This window comes from Ischnura elegans, chromosome 4, assembly GCF_921293095.1.
Source record: "Ischnura elegans chromosome 4, ioIscEleg1.1, whole genome shotgun sequence".
In the NCBI taxonomy this organism is placed as follows: domain Eukaryota; kingdom Metazoa; phylum Arthropoda; class Insecta; order Odonata; family Coenagrionidae; genus Ischnura; species Ischnura elegans.
Window position 1 is genome coordinate 5,106,193 of NC_060249.1, and position 24,134 is coordinate 5,130,326.

Here is a 24,134-nt window from a genome sequence, read left to right on the forward strand (position 1 = left end):
TGTAGCTCACCTAAATCAAGATGGATTTGCTGTAAATCGCTAATAATATTTTTCTTTTCCCTTTTAATTCTACATACGTCAATGAACTTAGAAGTATATTCTTCAGTTATAACACCAATGTCTACAAGTACACTTGATGCTATAGCAGCAGCTGTACGGTGATAGAGCAGCTGTACGGTGTAAGGTATCAAGGTCTCCAAGGTGAGACACCCCGTATTGATCACAATGAAAAGCTGTATTTTGGAATTTTACCCTCATTTGCCATGGTGATTTATATTTTTTTGGATGTACTAGGCATGTAATCTTCCTAGTCAACAAATTTCTCCTTGATTGTTGAACTTTGCGTTGCGTCATTTAAAACCTCAACATCTTCACTTTCGGTTTCAATAGGGTTAACATGCTGCCTTTTCATGTACCATAATGTGGAATAAATATATATATTATTATTATTTTTAAATTGCAATTTTGTCTTTCAATTCTAGTGGTCAGTTTTATTGTCATTTTTGATCTAAAGAGCTAATTAAAACTTCTCAAAAATTATCCTCAAGTAATTATTACAAAACTCTGAAAAATAGGCGAAATTGCAAAATTTATACATTTTTAATGATCTTGTGTGATCGGTAATAACAGTTAAAAGCCATAAATATGCATATATAAATAATAACTTATGCTATTTGTAATCATTTTTTGCTATGGCGTTAAAAGATATTAATTTTATTTAATTTTTTTACGACGAAAAAAAAAACAATTTTTTTCATTTTTGTCATTTTTTCAGGTGCTTTGCGGGATCGGAAGATGACGTCCGATTTTAATAATTCTTTTTTTGTTTTTCTTGTACTAACGTATCGCAACTTTTCCGCACTATTACGACACGAAATTTGGAACTTGAGTTTTTTCGCACCACCCTAGTGTATATATCGCAAGCAGAAAATGTGGATTTATCTATGAGGGCAAAGAATTTAATTACAGATTGCTATTTTTTAATTTACTTCTTGTGAGGGATCATTGGTTAGCTAAAATTTCATTTAATTTTCTCATAAAGAAGAGAAGATGAAATTGTTTCTCCTTTGTAACTGTCAAATCTTCTGTTTTTCTATATGAAGCATATTGGCACTCTTGAGACCCTTCTTTGTTGAAATTAGTCACAAGTTATCATTTTGGTGCTACTGCTATAGCAGCCTACTTCGACTTGTGAACCCACCAAAGAGTACTAATCTGATATTTGTTAGTTTATCTGACCCTAAGAGTTTGCTGCGACTGGGGAGAGCTGGAAAGGTAGACAGACGCTTGAGGGGTTGAGGGGAGTGGTCCCTATTCCACTTTCTGCAACGTTTCCGTTGCTGGGAGGGCGGAGCGGGGTGAGGGAAGTAAGAAATTTGAATTGGCCCAAATCAGTACTCCATGGTGGACCTATTTTAGGCCACGCAAATTGACATAGAACTGTGGGTCTCAAGGTGATTGTGGAAGAAAGGTGCAGCCACAGAATGATCACTTTAAAATTTTTATGTTTTAGCCTTGAGGCAAGTTATAATTAGCCAAAGTCCAACTTGATTTTCATCTGAGGACATATTACTATTTATTTCCTTCTCTTCCAGGGAATACACGTCTCCTAAGTACAATAAAGAAAACCACAAGTCTCTATTTCTTCTAGTTGTTCCGCAATTGAGTGGTGTGTGAGTGGTATGTGAACTCCGGCAGTGGGAAAAAACGATCAGCATAGGTCGCCCAGAGCGGCTCCCAGCCGTCACTACCATAACATCTTTAGAACCGTGATGTTCACCATCATTCTACCAGTTAAGTTGATAAGCTGTATGTTTCATATGAGCGCACTAGGAATACTAGTGCTGGTCCAAACTGTATGGGTCTTCAATTCTATAATAAATTGCCGGTTGAACTTAAGGCACCAATAAGTTGAACTCATGCTGGTAAGATCAACCTCCTAAAATATCTGAAACTAAAAATGCATTATTCTATTGATGAATTTCCAAATAAATTTTGGCATATCTTGTATCCATTGTATATTTGTACTTATTGTATATTGATTCTTTAACCTAATGTCTCAGGGAAAAATTGTTGCTGTGTAGGCCATTTGGAACTGTCATGTATCTACTTTGTACCACTGATTTGTATGTGCTTTCGAACTGCTGGGGAATTGAAACACGGTACACAGCAGTTCATGACGTCATAGCGACCTACCATGCCATCAACTCATTTGTAACACATTCTGAACCGCTTTGGATTTCCATTGGAAACTGCTATGGAACTAATTTCCAATCTTTGGAACTCATTTGGAATCAACTTTGGAACTTATTTGTACCAGTCGGACACCCATTTGGAACTCATATGTACACCATGGAAACTGCTTAATAGCAGTTCAAGATGGCTTCTAGAGTTCTCTTGAAACTCATGGCGATAGTTAGAAAAATTTAGGCCAGACGACGATGGACGATGGCAGAGTGATGTGCGGCTTTAACTGCAATCCTACTTAGTGAATAGCCACCACTCCATGATTAATCCCGATACAGTTCCGCAATACACGAACATATTCATTGCGCCGCCGTCGCAGGCTTCGTTAACAGAGGATGAAGTGGGGGGAAACTCAATTTGGTGGTCAACAAAGACCACATCGAGAGTCCACTCTTATTTGGTTGGCGTGGATCAATCATTGTTCATTTTTGAGTGAAATGCCTCCGTTTTTAGATATTTTTTTCTTTAAATCCATCATGTTAAATATCCGAAAATCCGATGCAAAAATGCGAAAAATGGCCTTTCCGGGTACCTGAACTTGTCTCAATACTGAGACATTAAAACCAAAGGGGGGGCACGTGCCCCCCCAGGCCCTTATAAAATATGCAAGATATTTTAAACGGTCCCATTGTCATTGCGTTCGTTTTGCATTGCGAGGTATCTTGTGTCCCCGTAGAACAAAATCCTTGATATAGCCTTGCTGTGCCCACCCCCCTTCCCCTAAAAGAAATCCTGGGGCCTAAGTCTGTAACTTCGTTTTCTCCCGAGTTGGGAGAAAAAAAAACTCGTGAAGCTCCAGTTTCATCCAACTGAAGTCCGTAACTCGTTTCTCCCGGTAACGGAGAAAACTTTCTCCCAGTAATGGAGAAACTGACTCTCCTGGAGAGTATCTTTCTCCCGACTGAAGTCCGTAACGCGATTTGGAGAAACTGACGCGCCCTGGACGGGAGCTTCGGAGTCACCCGCCCGGGACCCGGCGATTCATTTTCTCCATAGGAGAAACGAGGAAAATACCAATGGCGGACCGTTGTGGGCGATCGTACTGCGGTTCTAATTGTATTCTAATATGGTTTTTTACGTATTTGTGACAAAATAGAACACGAAAATGCATTCTTCAAGTTAGGCAGGCAACGTATGTAGTGTAATTTGTGACAAGAATAGAAATTTTTGTATGGCTGCATTTGCAAGGAAACTACGTGCAGTGAACTTTCATTGTGCCTCTAGTATAAGTGAACAAAATTTGTGTCCTTAGTGTACCCCTTAGTGAATTGATTGCACATAGACGATGAAGTAAAGAGTGAAGTGTGTTGTGAATGTAACATCTTCGACGAAATTATTTCGCACGTATATAACTTAGGCTACGAATCAACTGTATACATTACGATGAAAGGTATCTAACTATTGCGAAGGGGATATGTTTCATATTTGAACTAGTCTTACTTTAGGGATACATCGAACGCCTGTTAATGTTCATTCGTTTGTTCGCTTCTAAGTTCTGTTTGATTTTATTACGTATTGCATCTATTACCAATTCCCAATTCGTTGTGAGATGTGAGATTTTGGCAATGTTTACATTTCACGCATTTCGTTGTGTTGTTGTTTGTTTTTGTTTTGGTCATGTTACGGTGAGAGTGATAGTGAAATTCGAAGTTTGTTGGTGTTACAATAACTGGTTTAGCAATTTGTTTCAACCTATTCATTTAATTGTCTTCGCAATGTTAATGTGAAATAACGTAATCTGATTCTAAGTCGTTAGTGATGAGTAGGAAGTGAGGTGTAAAGAATCTTTTCGAACTTCAAGGAGTGCAAATTCTTTTAGTGTGTGCAAAGTGATTGGAAAACCGATTATCATGTTTTATTAGTGTTACATAATAGTGTTTTATATTTATTGTGAGCCAAGATATTTATTGAAACAGTCGATTCCGAATATAATGATTATAAGTATAAAAAAGATAGAAATGTGTGCGTTGTAGTGCTGTATGTGATATGATGAGCAATAAATATGTATAAGTAAGGGTAATTTTGCTTTGTTTTCTCTATATTTCTCCAGTAAACCATTTTCCCCATGTTTTCGCTATTCTACGCTGTCAGTATTTGAAATTTTTAAAAGTAGCGAGGCAGGTTGTTGTGTTTCCTAAACTATAACATTTTGGGAGATTGTAACATATGTTACTAATTGCTCGCACGTAGGTATTTGCAAGAATAAATATGTACCATTCACACATTTATCTTAACGTTATTTTCTTTACGATTCTTTTCTGCATAGTAAAGTTTTTCAATTTTCTTTTTCCACTCCCACATAGTGTATTTCAGCTTTTCGAGGATAAATGCATGTAATACTGACGTTGATAGTTATGTTTTTCCATACTCATCATGCATTCACCAATGAAAGTTAGCATCCGATGTGCAAAAAAATATGCCATATATATCATCAATGAATACAGCGGCCGTTTGTATACAAGATTACCTACATCTAAAACATAAAAATGCTTTGGTGTTACGCATTAGTCTCTCCTTTTTCAATGGTATAATATACTCTTTTGTGTGTACTAATGAACAAATATATCTGCGATGGATTTAAATCGATTTATCCACTATCACTTATAATTTCGATGCATCAATTTCTTTTATTTGAAATTTTAACTTTAATGATGAACGAGTAGCCCTTACTACAGGTGAGAATCGTTTGATTTCCCTCTCGTTTTTTTATTTGAAACAAAGCTTTTCTATTGGTTCTTCACGGTATCGTCGGCTTCGGATTCAATATTTTTCATACCTATCTGCTCTTCCTATCCGATACCGAGAATTAGAGTTTTCTCCGGTAGCGGCCAGGAACTGATGTTTTCTCCGCCAAGTTACGGACTACAGTCGGGAGAAAACTACGGGAGAGTACAGAGTCTCCGGAGAAAGGAGAATTCAAGTTACGGACTTAGGCCCCTGGATCCGCCCCTGATTGAAACAGATTTTCGAAGGAGGGATTCATTTTTTGCAAAAAATAAAGTCCTGAAATACGGAACAAAAGATGGGCATAAACCATTGACCAGGGATCGGGAAGTCAATACGTCGACCAGTTTGTGTTATGTATATAAATCGATGCAAAATACTATTTTTTCGAAAATATTATGTGCGAAATATACTTTGAAATCATTGACTTTGATGTTTTTACAATAATAATCTACTTGGAAACGCCAAAAAAATGCCATTATTAACGACGTTTGCCATGAAGTTGCTATTGAATACCTTAATTTACGCAACCAAGATTCTCGGTACATAGTGAAGATAACCTTGTCGCATTTCAAAACGGCCCCAAAAATACGATTTAAGCAACAAGGAAAATAGAATAATTTTTAAACCCATTCCAGTGTATATTTGGGAGTTCCGTTTCTATTAACTGCTTGTGATTATTTCTTAAACCATTTATGCATTTTATTGCATATATTAAAGAATTTTCGTTTTCTCGACCAAACAAATCAGACTGAACCTGGCCATGGGTTGTTGGCGCGTAGAAGGCAGTTCCAAAACAAATGATGATGTCTATAAACCGCATGTAGTCGTTCAACAAGAATTGCAAACGTATGGAAATCAGTTACACATGAATCTTCTCAGTACACAGCAGTTACAATACGAATGATATGTCTGGAAATCCTGTCGAATCGTTCAAAAGGAGTTCCAAATGTGTAGAAAGCAGTTCCAAATATTTTTCCCTGAGGTGTTACCTGTGTGTAACCTGATGTGTTACCTCTTGATGAACCTGGCGTGTCCTATATCGGTGTAACCTTTGTATTGCTTGATCTTTGGACAAATAAAACACTATTATTATCACTATTACATATTATAGCAATCATTCCTGTAATTAATTAGACAATAAAGATACAAATATACGTGCATAGATATTAGAGAGAACAATTTTTTAAATAATTATGAATAAGAAATTTCACATTTAGGTGTAGAACACTTAAACACATCATATTTTATGGATCAGTTTCATAATCGTACTTCTATTTACCTATTCCAGGCAAACAGCAATTAATGCAGGCAGATCAACTGTAATTTGACTGCGGATGTGACCATGTCAGTGACGATGGGTAGGCGACATTGGCCTGGTTTTCTCACGGTCAATAAGATGTTTTTGCGTAGAAAAGTTGAATATTCAAGGTTACGATTGAGGAAGTGACCTTCAAGGTTTACTTCCTGACGGGCATTAAGCAGACAAAAGAAAACGTACAAATCAATCGGTGTATCGTCATGTATGGGAGCAAAACTGTGACTGATGACGATAAGCCTTAAAATGTAGCACTCAAATTCCGAAACCCTTTAATAAAATTACACTTTACCCCACAATCCTGGATCGTCAAAACACGAGTAATGATTAGACACTGTGATCAAGGGAACTCCAGGAGGTCTTCTCTCAATCGCATGAATCAGCACTTCCCTGTTGTGAACAGTGGTTGTATTGAGCCATTCTAGAAAGAATAAACAATATAACTGTGATTAGGTCAATTACTGCAGATAAGCCCAGATTGGACTCTTTCACCGACGTCCAAAACTTAGATAAGAAAGCAAATAATAAATACCAAAAAACGTCGAAAAAACTGACGGAGCGAACGTTTCGACTTTAAAAAAAACACAATATGCACCAATGATTCAAAATTCACTTACCCATGACAATTTTGGAGAATAAGCCCACTGTCGAAACAGCCAGAGAACTAGCTAAATTCCAAAATCTATTAGGCTGCCTAAGCACAGGGAACACCCAATCTATATCAGAAGCCATTCTTTACCGCTAATAATACTGTTAAATTGACCCTTAATAGTATTAATTACAAACGCACAACAAGAAACAACCTAACAGCTGACGACATTTCCGAGCACTAGCACTGCGAAGGCTCGGAAAGCAGAAAACAATCTGCCATCGATATGATCGAAATCGTTCTCTCGTTATATCGTCTCGAGGGTCGATATCGACCAAGGAGATTGTAAATACGGTAAATACACTGGAGGCGCCGTATTCTTCCGCCACGATATGGCGCCGTATCGTGGGCTGATGTTCGCCATCTTGGTTTGACCATTTTCGGGTTTACAATTACAAGTCTCACAATCAAACAGTGTACGTATATAATCAAGTATTCTATGCTTAATATCGCCTCTGATTTATAAAATGAAGATGCAACAATTAATTCTTGATTTTCGTCGAAGTTTTTCGATTGTTTCTCGTACTACTATGCATATTATATGACTGTGAAATCGTGGTGATAATATATCGTCGTGAACACACTTTCGTACTACTATTGCGACCGGTCCTCTATCGTAATATTTCCATAGGCTGTAATCTTAATTACCAGTAGAAGTGGAGGGGAATGGACATAAGTTATTTTCGGCTAAGCCAGTTGCACAGCCGAACCGTGGTGATTGATTATACTCTTTCCTTGGGAAAAGATATTCGAGGCATATTTTCACGTAGCCTTCCCATAATCATAGAAAAACGTTTTACTGTATAAGTTTATTTCAACGTAACAACGATCATGACCTAATATTTCACCTGATAGTTGGCGTTGACTCTCATGGGATTATCATGTTTTTGTCAAAGTAGGCGTGGCTTCCTACCATATTCTCCCCAATGCGCACAACGCTCGGAACCAGTCCTGCCAAGTCCTGCTCTTGCAGCATAAGTTCAATCGTTCCGCCATGTTTTTCAACACGCGCGGTCGTTCTCACTCATCATTCCTTGTTCCTCTCTAACAATAGCCCTCCCGATTAGTTATTTACATCACATTATCTCAACTACAATGTCCACAATTTATTAATAACATTTTCCTTGCGTGAATTAACTGCCTCGCGTTTGTATCCTGCCTTTTTATTCTGCCCTCAACCTTGCTAATAAAGGACATGAAAAATATCTCAAACACATCGATTTGGCCATTATACAAGGCCATTATAGGCCTATATTAACCTTTCTCTCTTTATGTACGTTACGTTATCTATTGTAACATAGTTTTGCTGGAGTGTAAGCATGTTGTGACTATGATGGACTATGACCTATTTGAGAGTACCCTTAAGATAAAAGTTATTCATAAGGTGACGTGGTGATTAAAACGTGATTATAGAGCGACATCCATTCGGCGAACGGTAAAGCGCTGTGATATTTGCTGATGGAGTTCAAATTAAACGGTATGTGGTTATTTTATCCGTTGGTCATTCATGCTCTTCGTAGAATCGTGTTTTGCGATGAATTGATGATGAAAGTAGTTAGAGAATGATTAGTTTTGGAAAAGTGGAAAGTACTCGTTTACGTGTTGCATTATTTCGACGTCGTTGAAATGCGTAGCCAGACGTTTTCCGTCAAAAAGGCTGCTATAAAAACGCCTAAACGCATTTTGAATGAGGTCTTCAAGTGCTCGTCACTTTTAATCCCCATTTGTTAACTTCCACTTGATCAGGAAAATTACTAGGTAATTAAGCAGCAGCTTTTCAGAGAAAAAAGAATAAAGCTTTGTCTTGCTCATATTTACATTACACGCTGTGATAAGGGGATGCATCACTGGCTCGTCAACTTATGTTGTGTGACGTTTTACTCGTTTCAGACTCGAGATATCATTATGTAACTTTCCGGATTTACTAAGTAAACCTTATCCAGCCAACATTTTAGAATTTCAGCGCACTATTTTTATTTTTTTAGATGCAAGATTCAGGGATACAGGTTTCATTATTTATCTTTATCTTTATTCATCCACGGCGAGGATTGGCCCTCGCGGATGTTGTATACAACACATTTATAAAAACATTCGATACAACGAAACATACAAAACATGTACATTGGATCAAAACATTAGAAACACATACATTACAAAGATTACATTTAAAATAAAAGAGAAGAAAAGTCCAGCTCAAAATATTCATGAATTGAGTACAGTGGATAATTGCACAGCCACTTTTCCAGCACATTTTTCAGTCTAGTGATGCTCACTGGCTTTGCTGGGTAATTTATTAAATAATTTTATTCCCAAATTGTCAGACTGGTTGTGGGTCTTAAACAGCCTACAGTAATTAATATTTAGGCTATTTTTAGCCCTAGTGTCATGAGAGTGGATGGTGGATCGTATGGGGTAGGTTTCTAAGTTATCTTTAATGTGCATAATGCTGCGAAACACAAAGAGGCTGTAGATGGTGAGGATATGAAAGTTTAAAAATTGGCCTGCAGTGGTCACGGGGCCCAGCACCACTCAGAATCCTCAATGCTTTTTTTTGCAGTTTTAGAATTTCTTTGGTTTCATTTGCATGTCCCCAGAGTCGAACACCATAGGCAAGAATACTATGAAAAATAGGCTAATCTCATGTACTTTTCATTGACACAGGTTTTAAGTTTCCTCAATAAGTACAAAACCCTAGAGAGTTTTCTGCTGACTAGGAAAACATGTGAATTCCATGTCAATTTAGTGTCAATATTAAAGCCTAGAAGCATGACAGGATCATTGTTTAGCTCAGTGCTTTTAAGACAGCATGTAAGATGTTGTGTCTTGCCATTGTTCAGAAAGAGATTATTGGCTGTAAACCACAGTTGAGATTCTTCTATTGCCTTTTTTGTAAGAAGTCTGACTTGGCTAGGAGTATTGCATTTCTGCACCAGAGTGGTGTCATCAGCATATATCATGCAGTCCATAGAAAGATTGTAAGGTAGGTCGTTGATTAGAATAAGGAACAAGAGAGGACCAAGGACGGACCCCTGAGGAACTCCATGTTTCACTGGAAGAAAATCAGATTGGTTACAATTTACTTGTACCATCTGCTTTCGATCAGTGAGGTAAGAGGTCATGAATTTCAGCTCACTGTTATGAAAGCCGTAGTATTGGAGTTTTTGCAGGAGGGTAGCATGATTGACGCAGTCAAAGGCAGAGGTTAAATCACAAAGTGTGAGTGAGACACATTGCTTGTCTTCAAATGCCCTTGATAAATTTTTTACCACTGACTCAACTGCCAATTCAGTGGATTTCCCAGGGCGAAATCCAAACTGGGAAGGGGTGAAGAGATTGTGTTTCTCAAAGTGTACTAGAATTTGTGTATAGGCAATAGTTTCTATTATTTTAGCGATCACTGATATAATGGTGATGGGCCTATAGCTGTTGGGAAGAGTAGTGTCTCCTTTTTTGAAGACAGGTATAACCTTGGAATATTTTAAGGAGTCTGGGAAGTATCCAGTGGAAAAACGGGCATTAATAATAATAGATAGATGATGAGCTATAATATGTATTATGGACTTAATCAGATCATTGGAAAGCCCATTGATGTCACGACTGGTGGAGTTTTTAAATTTTTTTACTACATTGAAAATATCCCTCATACTAATCCATTGCCACTGAAATTTTGGAGGGGATATCAGGTGTTTATTGAGTAGTGCTAAGGCATCACACCTGTTATTTGTGATTTTTGATAATGTGGTGTCCACGGAATTGACAAAGTGATTGTTGAAGGTATCGGGATCAATTGTAATAGGAGATCTGTTTATAGAAGTGCCTTTTTCCCTATTGATCACATTCCAGGCAGCTATTTGAATTTATTTTTATTAGAGGCACTATTAATGAAATCCATGTTTGCATTTTGTTTCGCTTTTATTGCTGCGGAATGATACTCCTTATTCAATCTTTTATACACTTGTTTAAGATCCTCAGTGGGTAGTCGCTTGTACTCATGATAGGCATGTAGTACACTTTCCCTGCGTATTTGGACCTCGGGATTGTTTGAGTGGCCACGTGATTTAAAGAATTTTCGGACTGGGACAGCTTTTCTGGGAAAGGATTCATTAAAAAGGGAGATTAAAGTTTCAAAGAACAAAGAGAAATTTGAATGACTGTCGTTGTGTGAGAGTAAGCTAGTCCAATCCACACCACCAAGCAGGCCTTTAAAGACTTCAAGGCCGTGAATGGTGATTGGACTTATGTACCTAGTGCTGGATTCCCTAGGTGGACCATTGTTAATTGCAATCAACTGAAAGAGTATGGCCATATGGTCTGCAACAAGAGGATCGATGACAGTAAGGTTATATGCATGAACATTAAGAGTGGTTATCACATTATCAATACATGAATTGTTCCTCGTGGGTTCACTGTTTACACAATAGAGGTTGAAAGATCTCAGGAGATTAGACAGTTGCCTGCTACTCTTAGAGGAATGGCCTACTTTGGAGGAATGGAAATTATTGACAATGGCCTACTCTTTGTAACCTAAAAACTTCTAGTGATAGCTTAAAAATTGTGCACAAAGGATAAGTGAATATGCACGATGAAAGACAAAATTCGACTGGTTGAGTTGTTTTATTCGTCCTCGCTAGGTACACACGTAACCACATGACTATTGATATAAATAGTGTTTTTGACACTGAGCGCAATTTAGTTATTTGTATACAAACTTGAGGACACTTCATTTCTGCTCCGATAGGAGTGTCTCTCCTCTGATTTTCTAACCAGTTTTAGTACAAATGGTACTTCTATTTAAAGTCATTTCCCTAGATATTTCAGTTGCTGTTAATCCTGCCTCAATTAAGCTTGCTAATTTTCCCTCTTGCCTAGACTCAACTGCATTTCAAAGGAAAGACTCCTATCCTTTTCAATGCAAATAAAAAAGTTTTTGAGCAATGAGTTCGCCACTCCTCCTAATAGTTATGTTTTCAAGTTAACTGTATTCAAAAGCCTAATCCATCGAATCTGCTGGTTGACTGTCTTTTTCCCTCAGGAGAAAGTTTTCTTTGGTATTTTGTAGGGTATTTTGAGAGGAAAATGTGTTAGGTGCTATCGTTTTGTTAAGACATGTGAAGTGGAATTCAAGGGAACACTTCAAATCGGCACATGATGCCATGCAATGCACCAATGGAGTTGGGGCCGTCACTAGAAGGACAGGCACTAATCTTTCACATATTTGTGTGGGGAAAAAAATTGAGATGGTTTACCTATTTGAATTTCCATTGTTGACCTAAGAATTTCAACCCACTTTAAAGGACTTATCTCACTCTTCTCCATCTTCTTGGTCTTCTTTCTTGGATGTCGATGTGAAGACTCCACAAAGGTTTAATGATAATAATAATTATATTTATTTATCACCCTTGGCAAAATACAGCGCATCGCTTTGTCAAGGTTTGCATACATAAAATGCAATATAAAATACAAATGACATTAAGAGATGCATACATAATAAGACCATACATATATAATTTATATATGTGTGTAACATATAAATATCCCAGGTTGGGCTGAAGCAAAGGACACAAAAATATTTTTTTAAACACTCACGGAACTAAATTTTCGGTGGAATACATCCATCTTTCTCAGAGTTAGATAGGACACTGTAGGTAAAGGATGAAAGATAGCTGAGGGAAGGGGAAATAATGGGGAGGTAGGGTCCAAAGGTTGGGGAGTGTGTTAAGGCAATTAAGGGATTATCGGTTAATATTTAAGCCGGGAGGAAGAAATGCTTTAAATAGCCATATGCCATATAAGTTTGAGTGGGTCGTCTGTGGGGGGAAGAGAGGCTAAAACTGATACATTGTAGCAATCATTGAATTGACACTGATGAGTGGCCGCATGTTTCGCCACCGGGAAGGACGCAAAGTCAGAGGAAGTGCATGATGCCCTGTGGTTATTGATCCTTAAGTTAAGGGGAGTTGAGGATTTGCCTATAGAAAATGAGGGACGGTGTTGACATTGAATAAGATAAACTACAGTCTTGGAAGTACAGGAGGCCGCAGGGGGTGGTGGTAGACAGGAGACGAGATGATTGGGGATAGAAGGAGGGGTGAAAATTGGGCAGGTCTTGCATCTAGGATGACTGCAGTACGAAGGTGTACTATGGGGAGTCGTGGGTGACTTATGTAAGGGGTTTGTCGAGCGGAATAAGTCTGAAAGGTTTGCAGGTCGTCTGAAGGTGATAGTTGAGGGTTTGGCAAAAAGATTGGCTGTCAACTTATTATTTTTTAGAATAGGGAAAAGGTCTTTAAAGATAGATTGCAGGGATTGTATTTCAGGAAAGTAAGTGGTGTAGAGGGAAATGTCATGTGGTTTGTTTCCATTGCAAGGTTCTGGGGGGCATCTGTGTTTGAGAATTTTTTTATATAGGAGGAACTCTGGGTAGCCTCTCTGGAGGAGGGAACGGTGAAGGTTGTGAAGGAAATTATTCAGGGCATCAGGATTATTACAAATACGGTGTCCTCGAATGGAAAGGGAATAGGGAAGGGAGCGTTTAGTGTGGGAAGGATGACAACTGCTAAAGTGAAGGTACTGCTGCTTATTCGTGGGTTTTGCATGGACAGAGATGAGGAATTTGTTATGGACAAGAGAGATATTGACATCAAGGAAGGTAATCTGGGAATTAGAAATGGTTGAGGTGAAAGAAAGAGAGGATGAGGAATTGAGAGTAGCAATAAAATTGTTGGGGGAATCATTACCATGTGGCCATAGGAGGAATATGTCATCAATAAATCTGAGCCAAAGGAGGGGCTTCAATGGATATTGGCAAGGCCGTAGCCAGAAAATATTTTCAGGGGGGGGGGGGGGTTATGGAATAGTAGACAAACATAAAATTATTTTATAAGTTAAATAAAATAGCGTTTACGGTTAAATATACATATATTTATTATAAACCCTCAAAGAAAAATATAAAAATATTATTATAAAATTGAATTTAGCCTTCTAGCTTTTTTTTGCAGCGACCAAATGAATTACCGTATAAGCTTGTGTAAGAGGCGCACACGTGTAAGAGGCGCACCCCTATTTTGAGGATCGAAGCTATGAAGAAAAATAATTTTGCGACATTTTTTTATCCTATCGTGCGGTGTTGCAGACGTATGCCTGGAATTTCGACAGTTATCGAAATGTCCTCTTTCAGTACTATTTGAAAGAGGAAATTTCAATAACTGCGGCGGCATAAGAGGGAGTAGAAAGAGTTCCGATCCTCTCTTTGCCTACGCCATCGCTCTACGTTGCTTGTCCTACTCACGAACAATTTTGTTTAAAAGCTCTCGCAGGAGTATTGCAATAGAATCGCAGCCGTGGAAAATTTTAAGGCAAAACACGACAGGCAAATGGCATGAGCTTTCCCAAGAGATTGAACAACAATCGGGGCAATCTCAGCGCCGTAGGATAATAACCACGTCGTAGATTTAAGGCCCCTTGCACACCCACCGATTTTGGACGGCCGGTAAAATATCGGCCGTCCACATTCCAATAGTGAACAATGGGAGAGCATTGGAGCTTGCACACGTACCGACCACACGCCGGCACCGGCAAAATGCCGGTTAGCTGCCGGCTATTGTGACTGTGGATCGCCGACGCCGGCTCAAAAACTTATCAACGTATCGTTTGACCGGTAAAAATCCGGCGTGTGTGCAAGCATCGCTTCGCCGGTAAAATATCGGCCAATATTTTACCGGCCGTCCAAAATCGGTGTGTGTGCAAGGGGCCTAACGGAACTACACTCGGCTCTCCATTAGCTAATGCCTCTGCAGTTTTTTTCCTTTCCGAGACTCCACAGGAAAATATCAAGTCACAGGGGAACAATGGAAACGTGTTTCATCCCTACCCCATTCCACCAACTGACCTTTTTCGGTCTACCAGGTTCAATTCCCCGAGTTTCTGGAGGTCAAATGCTACGTGAGTTACCTTCTGAGCTCGAAGATATCTCGATATATCTTTCTGCAATTGTATGACACGCACGAAGTTCTAAAAAGAATTAGACCTAACGCGACGTATATCTTACAGCATTTAAGTTTTTTGAGCTCTAATTGATTGACACAAAGATTTATAGTTAAAATAAGGCTACTAATATTCAACATAGTCCAAACAGCACTATTTCGGAAGAAACAAGCGTAGCATAAGCGCATTCAAACAAGACGAGACGGACTGGAAACTCAGGCAACGCAAACTGCGTATATCACATTGCTGCGCCTTCGCCCCTTCGCTTTAAAGGCAACGACGTCACATGCAAGATCGGACGTGTTCTTCCCTTGCTCCTTCGCTCGTAGCTTTAAATACGGAGGGGAGGGAGCCCTCTTCCCCTCGATCTCTCCTTCAGCGCTCTTCACTTATAAGCATTTCCGATTTATTCAATCCACCATTTAGTCCAACAATGAGCACACTCGTTCGAATTTTTTCAACCGCAGGTTTTGACACCAATATTACTATATGCAGTATAAATGCCGCGGGATGCCCACTCGTGGCAATAAATTTAGCGCGCGCTCCGGAGCGAATCACCCCTCGCGATCTTTTCAATGTTTACCTCTGGGGTACCGACGTGACGGCGCGATGCTTGCTATAAATTCAAACAGGAGCATTTTAAGAATACGTCACTAAGGGAGAAACTCTCCTGCCTGCCGCTTGATTTTGACCCAGGGTTTCAGACGACTGACTCACGCTGAAAATCAAGGCCACTCAGTTCCCCTTGGACTTGCGACCGGGGAAGGGGAGGGGGGGGGAGATTAGAAGTTTGTGTAAGAGGCGCACCCCCATTTTCGGCTGCAATATCTGGGAAAAAAGGTGCGACTCTTACACGCGCTTATACGGTAACTCCTCGGTGTCGATGTCAATTCTGCGGTCCCTCAGGAGGCTCATAAGTCACTCACCTCTCTACTAATTCACAGCACTATTATTTCACACACTGCACTACAACTACACACACTGCACCCTTTTTTATTTATTTATTTATTATTATTTACAAATTTGCTTAGATAATTATTGACTTGAATCGCATTGGACTACTAGATGTCCCTGCGCCGCTATATAATATCGTCGTGAGCACCAAGCGAGCATAAAGTATCTATTTAATTTTTTTCATTTCGGGGGGGATCAATCCCCCTTGATCCCCCCCCCCCCCCTGGCTACGGCCTTGGATATTGGGAAAGGGCATGATGCACTTCCTCTCACTTTGCACCCCTCCCGGTGGCCAAACATGCCGCCACTCATCAGCGTCAATTCAATGATTGCTACAATGTATCAGTTTTGGCCTCCCTTCCCCCCACAGACCATCCACTCAAACTTAATTCCATCAAATCAACATACATACAGCTATTTAAAGCATTTCTTCCTCCTGGCTTAAACATTAACCGATAATCCCTTAATTGCCTCAGCTCTGCACTCTTCTCCCCCCCTTTGTTGTACCCTACCTCCCTAAAACAAAGCAGGTGAAGAGACGGATTTAATTTCATCAGGGATGTGATTATTAAAAATTGCGGAGGCGGAGTGGTAGGGGCCTTTCAGGCAGAGAGAACTTGAGGATTGCTGAGTGTGTATATTATTTCTGGAGCGGGTAGAGGAATTGTGGTAAGAGGTATTTGCAGGAAACTTGTCCCAGTTGGAGTGTATGAAGCAATCACATGTCAAAATCTATAAAGAAGGCAGTGTGAGGATGTTAGCATTTGAAAAACATCGACTTGATAGCTTGCTTTTGTGCAGAAAAAGCTCTTCTTGAGGCAGTTGAATTACCATGTGGAGCAAAATGCCATATGATAAGCGAGAGTGTATTTCAGCAAAATACAGCTTTTTCAAAGTATCTGGAGACACAGCAGGTGCTAACATCCTAATCATATAGGTGCCTACAGATACTTCACTGATTATGGCTTGAATGTGATGTGACCAATCTAGGGTCTTGGAAATGATAAGCCCAAGGTACTTCAGAGGTATTTATGTTGTTTCCGTGTGGATTTTTATTATTACTGGAAGAGAGATCCACCTTATTGTATCTCTTATGCAGGAATTGCAGAAAGACAGTTTTTTCTTCATTGAGCGTGAGGTTGTTATTGCTGCACCATTGTTGCATTTCATTGACAGTCATATTTCTGAGATGGATTAGATTTTGGGGGCTGTCAGCCGTGATGATGGCAGATGTATCGTCTGCATAGATAATTAATTTGCCATGGGATAGGTGGTTTGGAAGGTCATTGATGAACAATACGAATAGGAATGGTCCCTGGAGTGATCCTTGAGGTACCCCACAGGAGTTTCGTTGGACTGGATTTAACAGTCGAATAGCAGTAGGAATAGCAGACAACTTGCATTCTTTCACTAAGATTGGACTTGATCCACTTAAGGGGCAAACCAATGATGCTAAGAGCATTGAGCTTATTTTTTAAAATGTTGTGGTCAATGAGGTCAAAAGCCTTACTTAGGTCAAAGTATATTCCAGGGTGGGTAGGGTTAGTAGTTTGTCGTTTAGGCCTTGAGGTATTTCGTTAATGAGCTCAAAGGAGGCAGTTGTAGTGGATTTACCAGTCCGAAAAATATGTTGGTTGCCATGTAGTAGCTTCTTTGAAGATAAATATTCGTACAAATGTGTGAAGCATAATTTTTCCATTAGTTTCAAAAAAACAGGATGGCTATAGGTCTGTAGTTATCAGCATTTTTGCGAGAACCTTTTTTTATGAACAGGTATCACACGGGAAGATTTGAGATTGGTAGGAAAGCATCCAGAGGAAAAAGAAAACCCTGGTTTCACCTGACAAGGACCTTGCCGACCTCGCTGCCATGAATGGCACCCATCCTAAAGAATGCATCTTGTGTGCCACATGAAGCAGGAAACTAAAAACTTGTTGTACAGCACGAATTTTTGTTTTATAACACAATATTACATGTAAAATGTTACACGGATTTGTAACTTTTCCATGAAACATGTTATATGTAACTTGTTTATGTAATTAATGGTGAAACAAAAACACAGTACTATTCCACAAAATTTATTTAAGCTGTCTACTAGTTTCGACGTTTACACCGTCATTATCAAGACTAACTGAGCAATAGCATACAACATCCAGCCTTATTTATCCAACAATAGTGTGAGGGAAGGAGAAGGGGGGGGGGGAACTAAATGAGGAGGAGCATTGAGCATTGTTGGTTGGGCATTGTTGGTTGGATTGGAGGTTCAAAACACAAAGTATAAAAGCTTGGGGGGGCAGGCAGATAGAAAGTCAGGTGGTAATGAGGTTAATGAGAAGGGGAGGAGGAAGGATTGTCGAGGAAGAAGTCAGATTTTAAAACAGTAGATAAAAAATTAGAACATTTGAATACAGTCATATCATTAAAAATTTCGATGTTACGTGCAAGAGTGCATTTGGTGATTTCTAAAATATCCAGTTTTACACTTTTGTCAGTTTTTTTGTCCAGTTTTACACAGTTAGTCTTGATAATGACGGTGTAAACGTCGAAACTAGTAGACAGCTTAAATAAATTTTGTGGAATAGTACTGTGTTTTTGTTTCACCATGAATATTTCATCGTTCCACCAAGTAATGCCCAAATCAGTTGATTTTATTGTTTATGTAACATGTAACTCAGCGTAAATGCACCTTTATAGTGTATTATTGTCTTCAGTATTAAGGGGAAAATGCCTTGAGACATGTAGATGAGTTAGGTAATCATATGAGTGAGAAGCTGTGATACTAGTGGGCACCTTTAGTAATGAGATATACAATAAATTTACATGCCTGTGGCTTTGTTTGGTGTGAGCTCTACCCTCACCTATCCAAACAATCGTGGGGGTTAAATAATTGAATTAGTGAAATGCACCTCCTTTCTTTGGTGTAAGGCAAAAGGAAACTGGTTTTATGACTGGAAGTAACCACGTAAAATACTCTTGAAATAAGTGACAAAATTGTGACCTTTTCACTGGGAAGTAAAATTTTGATGTTATGAAGTTCACGGGACCGAAAAACCTGAGTTTCATATTAACAAACTTCCCAAGATTGTTTCTTGTAAAATTGAAAAAAAAATACTATGCCTAAATTCCTTTTCTCTTCGACCTCCTCTTATAGTCGTGCTTTGGAATATCTTCACAGTAATGTGTATGATATATGTGGTTATTATGTGCAAATTCATTAAATATTCGATATACGAACAAGATGCATTCCAAGAACTTGATCGTAAGTTGATTAAACTATGCAAGGCATCAAAAAGTATGGTTGTCCTGCAGAATGCAGCACTGCACTGCATCCTGCAGAATAACCATAATGGAATTGTGAGAAACTATGTGGCTCTTCACTTTCAATGAAATCATTCACCTAAGATTTGATTCATAATCGCGTGTCCTCTATTTGTGTTACTTCATGCAGAAGTCTTATCTTAGGAGAAACTAAAAAAGCTGTAAATGGGGATTAAATTTGTATTTACGTCTTCTCACTTGGACTTGGCATCTGGGACCACCAAGGCTGGGTTCATAGTTTCCCCATCGGCTGGGGCTGAGAGTGCCTGGCAGTTTGAGTCAAGTATGATGCATACATCTGATATCAATACATATTTGTGATGAATTGGTTCTGCTCTGAAACATTTTTAACTTGTAGCATTTTCTGAAAGTAATTGTAGAATGTTGAAAACATTTCAAGATTTTATGTACAAGTGATAAAGTTTTCCATGGAAATAAATATCTATATGCTTAGCCTCATTACAACCAGGATGCTCCTATTGCCAGTGAGGTATGCTACTCCATCAAGCTATCTTCTCCCGTGGCAAATTTCAATCAATCAAGTTGAACACTGTGCATAGTTGCATGCATTACTTTGTGTCAAGAGATAGCTTGTGGTCATGGGCTATGTTGTGAAGTCTCGTAGAGGCCATAGTTTGGGAGTAAATACACCCGTCATTCCGAGGAAACATAAAGGAAGAAAAACTATCATGCTCCTCCTGGCGGCTACAAACAAAATAAACAACCCTTGTGTGCAACTATGCTCTTCGAAGGTGGAATAATTAAGTTGAGCTACTTATTTTCTAATGTGCTTTTGTTTGTAAACAGGAAATTATGGCAATAGGACTGGGCAACAGGTGAGGCTTTGAGTGATGGGTTTGATTTCCAAATGGCGGTTGTCATGACATAATGCGTATAATATAGGGGACTGTGCATTTGAAGTGTTTTCTGCGCTGAAGTCATGAGGGGGAAAGTTCTCCTAGCTTGCAACTCACCACTAGAGGAAAAGTCCAAGAATTTGGACATTTGTATCTACAGTAAACTCTCGATTATACGAAGCAGGATTTTACGAAGTTTTCGATTATACGAAATGTTTTGAAATTACGAACCTCGGCTTGGTCCCCAGGAGCAAATGGCATTCGTTTATACGAACTACGGCGAAACATTTGTCAATAAAACTAGTTACGCCGGCGTAAGTAGATAAAAAATTAGCGCTTCCGACTGTGGTCCATCAAAAGTGTGAAATCGTAAATGATAGCGCAACTTTGGGGAGAAAGGGTTCGCCTAAAACCTCACGGAGGGAATTTAAGGGAAGTAGGAGTTCGGTAAAAACATCGTGACTGACATAATGCCCCTATTTACGTGCCTATTCGTAAAAATCGCATCGACAATACTTCGTAGTTTAACATGTCAGGAATGTCGCGCGGGGTATTTCGTTCACTCCTACTTAACCCTTTGCACTGCTGTGAACGTACCTGGTACGTTCGCAAGGCAGGCTGCTGTGAACGTACTTCGAAGACTACTTGACAACTTTTCGCCGAAGCACTTCGAAGGGTCCCTAATCCGGGACTCTTTCCTCGACGAGCTCACCCTCGCTGGCCCCTCTCTTCGACCCTCAGAGCGGGGGGCCTCCCTCCCCAAAATTGACCGCTCTGACTGCATTTTGAAAATCTATCAATCAATGCCATCATCAAAAAATAATTGTTTGCATCGCACTCCTGCCAATCAGGCATTCAAGTACGTCTGTGAACCGTGTTTCTGCGATGAGAAATAACGATTTTGTTAACTTCGCTAAAATGGCCAAGTTAATAAAATTGTTATTTTTCATCGCAGAAACACGGTTCAAAGACGTACTTGATTTCCTCCACTACAATCGCAAATTTCTGGAAATCGGCCGGATCCCCTTTGATAGCGCATTATGAGCATGTTTTTCAAGGTTGGTAATTGATACAACTATCCTACTAGAAATTCTACTGCTACAATATCACGGCTATGGTTGATTTGTTACGTTATACCTTCAGGAAGCTGCAGCGGATGAAATCGCGGAGGAGATTAGAGGCTTGAAAGATTATTTTGAAAAATACTTGGAAAAAGCAGGAGCACAGCGCGCAACATCAAACGATTATATTGCCCTAGACGATGATCTCCAGGCTTGCGACAATGCGACGCCGGTGCCTAAGTCGGAAGAAGCAGCGGCCGGGACTAGTGACGACATGGAGTGACGACGAAGATGAAAGTGTGGAAGTAATTTCACTAAATAAAAAAGAAGTACCCGCTGCCCTCCAAACATTAAGATATTTTGATCTGGCTAACGATTTAGATCCCCAATTTAATTCCCATTTATGCAAGTGAGAAACCATGGTGGAAGCGGCGATGGAGAAGGGCAAAAAGCAAAAAAAATAACAGATTTTTTTGGGCAATATCATTTCGTATATATATTAGCCTTCCTGAATAATAAACAACTTAAATATCTTAAGTATTGGGCTCTATTTACCACCGACTTATTTTCTGGCTACTCGTAATGAAGACTCACTTCTAACTCTAACCATGAACTTTCTTCTCGAGCGCCTCCCCGTTCTCCCATGCTGAGAGATCTTTCTTTCCAAAGTCTTTGTTTACTCCCTCATGCGGTTTTCTGTTGATCTTATGCTGACACCCATCTTACGCATCCCAAACCCCTCCTTCCCCAGCATTTCCCATTCACTCCCTCCCCAAGGTGACAGGACCTTGAGTGAGTCGTAAAAAAATACGGCCCCCAAACGTAGACTGAGGCAGAGCTGAATGCCCTTTCCCCACCCTTCTTTTTCCTGCCCCTTCACCCCTCGTTATGCTGACCAAACTTCTTTCCTCATTCCACTCTTATTCAATCCCCCCACTGGGAACGTTCTCCGACTGTGGAGAAGGGCATGGTTCATCTTTACCTGCAACGGGGGTAAGTTTTTAACCGGAGAGAGGCTGAAGAAGTATCTTCCACTATCGGGGAAATGGTGCCGTGCTTATAATTGTCTCTCTTCTTCTCTGCTGACTTTTCAATTGAAATTATATTCTTTGCTATTTATTTACGATTATGGCGCGACTATTTTTTAGTGCTAAAACTAAGAAAATCTTTTCTCTTTGTCAATGATCCTTTGCATAACTTTCAACACGGCGGAGAAAGGAACACGAAAACTAATGAGGTGAAGGTACAGGTTTTTGCGTGTCAATTTTGGGAGTTCACGTATGTGAACCAATACTTCACACACGTTGAGAAATGATGAAACGTCTCTTGTAGGAAAACAATCAATGTGGATAATAACGTTTCTCTCTTTATTTATCCGATAATGGAAATGTTTCTCCTGTCGTTTTCCGGTTGGAGCCTTGCTGCGGTCGGCATAAAAGAAGAGAGACATACTATATGAACATAGCACTTCACACCCGTTATGAAGAATATGTTCCTGATGAAGAATAAGGCTTTCATAGCAACATCTGCAAAGATGATGGAGCACTGTAGCCGGACGGAGAACTCCAACAGAATTTACTTCAAATATTCGCCAGAAGATAATCATATCCTACGTAATTTATGATCGTGAACTGAATCTCAATGAAAATAACTATAGATATAATATAATAATTATAATTGAAAAGATAGCACATTCAGCTGAAAATACGGAGTAACTCGAAATATTAACTTACGAAGGTTATTTTGGAAACGGGTTAAGGCCCTCATTATTCTTTTTTTTTCTCGTCAATGAGCGATAGAGGGCGACATAAATGGCGGTTAAGCCCTTAGAGTATGGTTAGGCCGGCTGCCGCTAATATTTCCGTGGGTGCTGGAAACAAATATCTATCTTCCGTTTACTGAATAGTTTCCATTCGCTCCTAACCACAGATTTATAACATTAAATTCTTGTAATAAACTTTGCAATTCATTATTTGATTGCGTTTTCTAATCTGGTCGAGAATTTCTTAAGCGATCGTTGATATTGACGTATGTACAAGAATTGGGAAATTTATGGTGGTATAATTAATTAACGATCTTTCACAGCATAAATCGATAACAAAAAGTCTTTTCTAAGAATTATACCGTGAATAACCACCGAAAACATTTAAATAAGGCCACTAAATACAAAAAAGGGCGGAAGAAACAAAAGCGAACATTTTTTCGTGACTTATGAAAAAGGTTTGAAATTACGAAACTCGATTTTACGAAGTGCCAATTTTCCGGTCCCACTGACTTCGTATAATCGAGAGTTTACTGTAATAATGTACATATTTAGTTGAAAAACTTAGCAAAGTACACATCGGCTGATAAAAATCGGCAAACACATGGCATCATGATGAAACAACCCAATGGAAACTCCCTGTTGATAACAATCAAACGACTGCTTTGGGAGATATTTTTCCTTCCAATTTGGGTTTTTGGGCGTGTTGTGAGGTTGACTTGACTTGTTCAGAGGGAAATTTCCATGTGTTTGCAGAGCACCAGCACCTGCGCTTCAACCCGCTCAAGGGGGAGTGGGTCCTGGTGTCGCCACATCGCATGCAGAGGCCGTGGGCTGGGCAGGTGGAAGCGACCGACGGCGAGGCGACACACAGCAACATTGACTGGGATGCCTCCAACCCACTCTGCCCCCGCGTCACACGTCCATCAGGACAGGTATCTTATCTTACGCCCACACTATGAGTGGAGGCGACTCGACTGCTCTGACTCTCCTGAGGAAGAAACCTTTGAACTTCTCTTGCAGGAACATTGAGCACTCTTTGGATAAGGTTAAAAAAGCAAGTTTTCAACAATAGTGATTGGTAATAATGAACAAGATTATCACAGGTCAGGGAAAAGTGAGGGGATTTGAAATGAGCAATGAGGGAGAACATGTAGTATGTCTTGGAATGTCATCCATGATGTCAAGGAAAATAAATTTTGTAACATGCAAATCGAAAGAACTGTAGCCTGGCTGAGAGCATTTGCTTGTATCCTATATC

At 39.5% G+C, this 24,134-nt stretch overlaps 2 protein-coding genes across 5 annotated transcripts in view; one reads left to right on the top strand and one right to left on the bottom strand.

Annotated features, from left to right (window-relative positions):
* The window catches only part of LOC124157012 (tafazzin), a 56,535-nt gene extending 49,349 nt beyond the window's left edge, over window positions 1-7,186 (bottom strand). Inside the window, exons 1-2 of the mRNA XM_046531477.1 lie at window positions 6,907-7,186; window positions 6,582-6,710 (exon numbers count right to left, since the gene is read on the bottom strand). Of these exons, the coding sequence (XP_046387433.1) occupies window positions 6,582-6,710; window positions 6,907-7,021 (244 nt within the window). The 5' untranslated portion in view covers window positions 7,022-7,186. The remainder of the gene's footprint in view (window positions 1-6,581; window positions 6,711-6,906) is intronic.
* Window positions 7,187-7,269: 83 nt separating this feature from the next.
* The window catches only part of LOC124157011 (probable galactose-1-phosphate uridylyltransferase), a 45,751-nt gene continuing 28,886 nt past the window's right edge, over window positions 7,270-24,134 (top strand). For 2 of the 4 annotated variants that reach the window (XM_046531473.1, XM_046531476.1), the window contains exons 1-2: window positions 21,939-22,104; window positions 23,630-23,808. In XM_046531473.1, the coding sequence (XP_046387429.1) occupies window positions 21,954-22,104; window positions 23,630-23,808 (330 nt within the window). In that variant the 5' untranslated portion in view covers window positions 21,939-21,953. Of the gene's footprint in view, window positions 7,355-7,921; window positions 8,416-21,938; window positions 22,105-23,629; window positions 23,809-24,134 lie in introns of those variants that run through there. The other 2 variants (XM_046531475.1, XM_046531474.1) reach the window with 2 other exon arrangements.